This window comes from Octopus sinensis, linkage group LG4 (genome assembly GCF_006345805.1).
Source record: "Octopus sinensis linkage group LG4, ASM634580v1, whole genome shotgun sequence".
Taxonomy (NCBI): domain Eukaryota; kingdom Metazoa; phylum Mollusca; class Cephalopoda; order Octopoda; family Octopodidae; genus Octopus; species Octopus sinensis.
The window spans coordinates 76,687,596-76,695,095 of record NC_043000.1 but is presented as its reverse complement, the minus strand read 5'-3'; the positions used below and the strand labels follow the sequence as shown (position 1 = coordinate 76,695,095).

Sequence of the window (7,500 nt, the reverse complement as noted above, 5' to 3'; positions counted from 1 at the left end):
TAGATTACAAGAACAGACACATATGGAGACACGGATCCACACATATAAAGATGCACATCCATACATACAAACATGGTACATAGTTACATAACACACACACAGATATGCACACACAAGGAAACAGAGGTACATACATATACAAACACATGCTCACACACACATGCATAGAAAATACACAAACACGGACAGGCAAGCACATAGATATGCAGGATACGTACATACAGATGCACACACATACATACATATGCATACACACACATATATACATACATACACATGCAAACACACACACACACATACATACTACATGCATGCATGTATAGGCACACACACACACACTGACCCACACACATGCGCACAAACAAACAAAAGGGAACGCAGTGTAAATAACGGACAGAGTCAAGACTATTGAAAAGGTTGCAAGACGCAACGAAAATTTTTGAAAATAAAAATAAGAAATAAGTGGAAACTTTACCGGTGAGAGTGTTAAATTATAACGCACTAGAAGAGAATGACTCTCCCCAGACACAACAGAATATGCTTCAACACACGAACTCATATAAAGAATCTTGCAAACCAAATCCAAAAACGAAATATATATATATATATCTTTGACCAGACTAATACACTCCCTATTTCTAGGTCATTTTAAACACAAATATTTGACTCTGCAACACTGTATATAAATTTCCTACTGGGAATGACCAAGTTTAAAAATCTGTTGGATCTCAATCATAAGGGAAATCTTAAATTGCTTATTATTGGACTTTTGCATTTTACTCAAAGGATATTGTAATATTGCAAATATACCATTACGCCGATAAAACGGATTTACAACTTCAATACCCATACATATCTTGCATCTATTTTCTTTCCTCCACCTCACTCTCTATTTTGTATCATATGTAAACTAACTAAGACTTAACTTTCCCCTCACACCGTCTCCGATGAAGGGATATTATTAATTAATATCCGAGAAACAGCCGTAAGACCTTCTATCTATAAATGCTCTAATATCTATACAGCCTTGGTTTTTTATCTTATTACGCAAAAAACTCTTATATATATATATATATATATTATATATATATATATATATAAAATCAATAATTTGCTGAACCCTAATTATAATTATGCTTATAGTTATAGTTATAGAATGTTTGTATAAGATTACCGATAATTATTCTTTTTGCATACCGAACTACTTGGTAAAATTATTGATTTATTAATGATTAATATATTTTACCCTTTATTATCATTGATAACATAATTCACTCCCTGATAGTAAACTGCAGTTTCTGCGGAGTTACTCGTGCCACACGTGTGTGATGGAGAAAGAATGCGATATCTCATTCGTCTGTTTCAATTCGGAAGTACTGGCTCTTGGATATATGCTGCTCGATGTCGCTTAGTCGAATACGTATATTAATTATCAATGCTCTAAAATTGAAATACAAAACTGATGACGGGAATAAGTGAGTAGAAATATGATTTTACATCTTTTTACATCTCTTTAACCCAGAAACGCGTATATAGTTAATCAAAGTCGGGTGGATTCGTTATTTTTTTCTCTTTACCTGCGTGAGTTGAGAGTATTACTGTTTGGGAGATATCTTATGGTAGTGGAATAGAATTTAACTGCTATTTCTAAATTTTGGTATTTAGTGATGTAGTGAAGCAATTTTTGATGAACTCTAATTATAATTATGCTTTTATATATATATATATATATATATATATATAATATATATATATATATATATATATATATAATATATATATATATAATGGACTCTCCCGTCGTTAGATGATGCATGAGGGTTCGACAATTTCTCGCCGAACAAACACACAGGTGATTTGTTTACAGTGATCAAATGTTTGTGTAGACACATTCTTTGTAAGCCTAGTACTTATTCTATCGGTCTCTTTTGCCGAACCGCTAGATTACGGGGCGTAAACATACCAACATCGGTTGTCAAGCGATGGTGGATGTACAAGCACAGACACACAAACGCACACACACACACACACTCACAGACACACACACACACGCGCACATATATACATACGACGGGCTTCTTTCAGTTTCCGTCTACAAAGTCCGCTCACGGGGCTTCAGTTGTCCCGAGGCTACAGTAGAAGGCACTTGCCCAAGGCGCCACGAAGTGGGACTGAATCTAGAACCATATGGCTGGTAAGCAAGCTACTTACAACACAGCCACTGAAATAAAAAAATAAAAACCCAAACACATATGTGTGCGTATGTGTTGCTTCGGTTTCCATCTACTGAATTATCTCACAAGGTTTGGTTAGCCCAACACTATTGTAGAAGGCACTTGCTCAAAGTGCCACGCAGTGGGATTGGACCCGGAAGCATGTGGTTGGGGGGGGCAAGATTCTTACCTCACAGTTATATTATATGTACACGTGACTTGTGGTTATCGTCATCTTTTATTCTCTTTCTCCTTTCCATTTCACGCCGACCGCCCAAGCGACTGCTCGTATTTTGTCTTGTCTCCCATTTTCAAACATAGTTTCGCTATCTGTCTATTGGTCTTCTGTTTCTAATCCTTTAGGATATTCCTCCGGGAGTTAACCATATTTTCGTCTCCTGTCTTGCCCAAAGGACGTATTCTGTTTATTTATTTCAGTTTGTTCGTATGTCCATATTTTATCTTGTTTGATTTCGTCTTTGTCCCTCGTCCGTCCACTAATGGTCTCGTCTTGAATCACATTTATTCATGTTTGTATGTCCACTTTCCGTATTGCATATCTATTTCCTATTTGTTTGTTCCCTTTTTGTCATGTTTGGTCCCTTGTTCGTTGGCTCGCCATTTACCGACGGCTCCTTGTTACTGACACCACCAGAAAGGATCATTATTATCATTGAAGGCGCGAAATTGCATTTGACCCTCAAGCCGATAACTGATGAAGATTTGGTAACCTTCTGTGTCTGCTTTCCGTTCGTTTGTGCAATTATTATATCCTTTTTAACTTATATATATATATACAGGGGTTGGACTAACTAATCGAAACACCTAGCATCATAGCAACATAATTTTGAAATATCTATAAAACCGTCAAAAGCTTGTTTATTTTTATGTTTTTTATATTTATTATATGGTGTTGCTGATTCTTTTCAGATATCATTAGAAAAAGGTAATTAAAATTCAGTAAAATGACAGATCTGTCGGACTTTCAAAGAGGTCAAATTGTTGGTGTTCGTATGGTAGGCGCTAGCGTAACGAAAACAGCCGAAATGTTTGTTGTATCAAGAAGTACTGTCTCGAAAGTAATGACAGCCTTTGAAAAAGAAGGAAAAACCTCCTCGTCGAAGCAAAACTCCGGAAGCAAAACTCCGAACTTTCAGATAGGGACCGTCGGACCCTGACGCGAATTGTTAGAAAAGTTCACAAAAGTACAGCTCTCAAAATTACTGAAGAGCTTAATGACCACGTTGAGAACTGTTTCCACAAAAACTTCGCCGGGAGCAGCACAAAGCCGGATTTCACGGGAGGGCTGCAATCAAAAAATAACTACTTTCAAAAACAAACGTAGCAAAGCGTTTAGAGTGGCGTAAAAACCTACAGAACTGGTCCCTAGAGCAGTAGAAGAATATTATTATTTTCTCGGACGAGTAGTCCTTTACCTTATTTCCGACCACTGTATATGACTGTATCAGTCATATACAGCAAATAACCAGCAAAATTCTCATCTATCTTGAGTGAGTGATTTCTGTTATCTATGTATTATCTCACTGGTTTGTCTGTATCGACAGAGGTTATACGCCTTTCGTCTGACAATGTTAGTCACACTACATTGTCCTGTCACACCACTTTTGTCACTGTTGTTGTTTCCACTGTTTTTACTTTATATTTTGCAGCTGCCGTTGACATTTTCTTGCAAGACAACAGATATTCCCTTTTCTACTTAATATTTTGATTTATAGGTGTCTCCAGCAGTGACATTTTAATGATTAATATTTGTATGTCATAGGGAGTAGGGATGGCAACAGGAGGAGGGAAAGAGGAGTTACACTGTTTACATTTAGGTATGTGTGGAGGGAGGAAGAGGAGGAGGTAAAAGAGAAGAAAAATAAAGTAGTGAAGGGCGTGCATGTGGAATGTTTCTATCTCTCTCCTCTCCCTCCCTAACTCTCTCTCCTTCTCTCTTTTTATCTCTGTCTCTCTCACTCTCCCTTTCTCTCTCTCTCTCTCTCTCTCTCTCTCTCTCTCTCTCTCTCTCTCTCTATTCTGCATGTATGTGTAGGCATGTTAAAGAAAGAGAAGAACGTGCGAATGACAAGGAGGAGGATTGAATATTGCGCATGCGTATATATGCATGTATGTATCATTTATCTTTTATTTGTTTCAGTCATTAGACTACGGTCATGCTGGGACACCATTTGAAGTGTTTAATCGAACAAATCTACCCCATGACTTTTTTAAAGTCATGGTACTTTTTCTGTCAATCATTTTTAACTGAACTGCTAAATTACGGAAGCATAAACAAACGATAGAGTGGGGTCGAGCACAAGCACACAAAAAAAAACACCCACCCACATACACACACAAAGATATATCCATGTATACATATATATGTGTATAGTTGGGCTGACGGAAACTGTGCGGAATCCCTTCAACTGAATTGTACCAGTAATTTAAAAGACCAGTTTGTCACACTTTCTGTGCCAGAAGATTACGTTTCTGGGGATTACTCAACCATTTATACTGGAATTCTACGAGTGGCTACCTATATGTGTATGTATATGTGTATATGTGCCTCTGTGTTTATGTTTGGTATGGTATGTGTGTGTGTGTATGTATGTGTGTATGTATGTATGTATGTATGTATGTATGTATGTATGTATGTATGTATGTATGTATGTATGTGTGCACTATATTCCAAACCTCCGTAAGGATTTCGGTAGTTATTGTATATCTTGATTAACTATTGCTGTTGGTGGAGGTGTAGTTGTTGAAGTGAGACGTGGCTGTGTATTAAACAGACACCGTAACTACTACGCAGTAAGTCTCACTGAGTGAGTCAATAGCTCACCAGAACTAAAGTATTTAATAGCCCTGAAACGAAAGTTCAGTATGTTTTTATGGGGAATTTGCGATCTTTATGAGGATGTATACGAGATGTTGCCAGAAAATATCATCATAACAACCTTACCTTTGCAGCTATTCTCTCTAAAGATCTTTCTTTGGAATAACATGGGATTCCACCGTTTGTCCTCCCATCGTATTTGCTGACGAAGTGTGGTAAGTATTTTGATACCTTCTGCTCCTTTTTGGCGGCAATTGATGATACCTTAAACAGTCGAGTACGATTCAAAGATTGAATGCTATGTATGGTCAGACTCGTGTGTGTGTGTGTGTGTGTGTGTGTGTGTGTGTGTGTCTGTGTGTCTGTGTGTCTGTGTGTGTTTGTAGTTTTATGGTCAGACTCGTGTGTGTTTGTGTGTGTGTGTGCGTCTGTGTTTGTAGTTTTATGGTCAGCCTCGTGTGCATATGTGTGTGCGCGCGCGAGCGTACGTGCGTGTGTGTGTGCGTACGTGCGTGTGTGCCTGTGTCTGTTTGTGTGTGTGTGTGATGTGTGCGTGTGTGTGTGTGTGTGCACTGAAGACATGATTATATTCGAATTTAATCTTTTTATCAAATGTTACTCTTTTACTTGTTTCAGTCATTTGACTGCGGCCATGCTGGAGCACCGCCTTTAGTCGACCAAATCGACCCCGGGACTTATTCTTTGTAAGCCCAGTACTTATTCTATCGGTCTCTTTTTGCCGAACCGCTAAGTGACGGGGACGTAAACACACCAGCATCGGTTGTCAAGCAATGCTAGGGGGACAAACAGACACAAACACACACACGCATACATATATATATATATATATATTATATATATATATATATATACGACGGGCTTCTTTCAGTTTCCGTCTACCAAATCCACTCACAAGGCATTGGTCGGCCTGAGGCTATAGTAGAAGACACTTGCCCAAGGTGCCACGCAGTGAGACTGAACCCGGAACCATGTGGTTGGTTAGCAAGCTACTTACCACTCAGCCACTCCTGCGCCTGTTCATATTTCTTTACTTTTTGCTTTCGCTTACTTTATAATGTTACAAAATCCATTCAAGTTTCAAGACCTTCTCGATTTTATACTCTGGATTTCATTCCTACTACGATACTTGGCAATAACGCACTACTATCATAATTTCATTGCAAAGATGAAGCCGAGAAGGTCTCATAGCGTTAATTGATTTTGGGACATTTTTGTTCTAAATGAAACACAAAAGAATAATAAAGAATAGAAAAACTCTTTAATAAGAAAAAAAGAGTAGTCTCGAACACGGCTGTATCTTCAATATAACATGTCTGAAAGAAAATATGTTCCCTATTTATGGAAATACATAGATCCTTATACATAAACATTCAAATAGCAAGTGCAAGCACCACGTCCGTTTGCTCTGAAGACACGAATAGTTACAATACTTATAATTGCAGGCAGTGACTGCTCACACACATACAAAATGTAAACAGTAAAATCATTACTTGGAAGAACATTTAGCTTCTTCTAAGCGAACGATGCAATAAAAGATTCGTTGCAATATAACAAACAAGTATTCTATTTAACTAACTGATCGAAACATTGAACAATACAAACACAAATACACCGAACGAATGAATCAGACTGCTACATCAGATATCTATTAACAATACCCAAACCGTAAATAAAGCATATTATACTAATCAAGTACATATGCGATAAACATATCTGAAAACATCTATGACTTACTATTGTATTGGTTATACAAGTAGCATGCGCTAGTTCATCATGTACTAACAAGAAATTAACGCAGCGTACCACTTCGCGCGACACAAGTCAAGACTAGAAACATATTACTCAACGATGCATCTATTCTGTACAGTTTTCGCAAGATAAATTATTAATGATGCAATACGCATAATTCAGCACAACGCTAAAATAAACACACGAATGTCATACATTAATCACAAACGAAAATAAACACCTGACTGATGACGTTTAAGTCTGATGGTCATGAGTTGAGATTCTGGAGGCCTTGTCTATATTAATTCCATTAGTCCTGCCTACAAGAAGCAGGCAGTAATAAACGATATCATACCTTCATCTTGAAGATGAGGCCATTAAAGTCTAGAAATCTTGATGATGAATTGAAAATCTTACTGTTGCAAAGAAACTTCAAAGAACTCGTACAAAAATATGAAATAGAAACCTTGGGTAAAAAAATGATAAAACAAGGATTTGGTTGTGTTTTCAATAAACATGTCCAATAGAAAATCTGTTCCCCAACATGTATATATATATATGTATATATATATATATATATATATATATATATATATATATATATTATATATATATATATATATATATAGATATATATATATATATATACATATATATATATATATATATATATATATATATACATATATATATATATAT

General features: G+C 36.6%; 1 protein-coding gene across 1 annotated transcript in view; it reads right to left on the bottom strand.

Moving 5' to 3' along the window:
• The window catches only part of LOC115210503 (cytosolic carboxypeptidase 2-like), a 291,706-nt gene that overhangs the window by 95,535 nt on the left and 188,671 nt on the right, over nt 1-7,500 (bottom strand). The window contains exon 18 of the mRNA XM_029779107.2: nt 5,179-5,316. Within this exon, the coding sequence (XP_029634967.1) occupies nt 5,179-5,316 (138 nt within the window). The remainder of the gene's footprint in view (nt 1-5,178; nt 5,317-7,500) is intronic.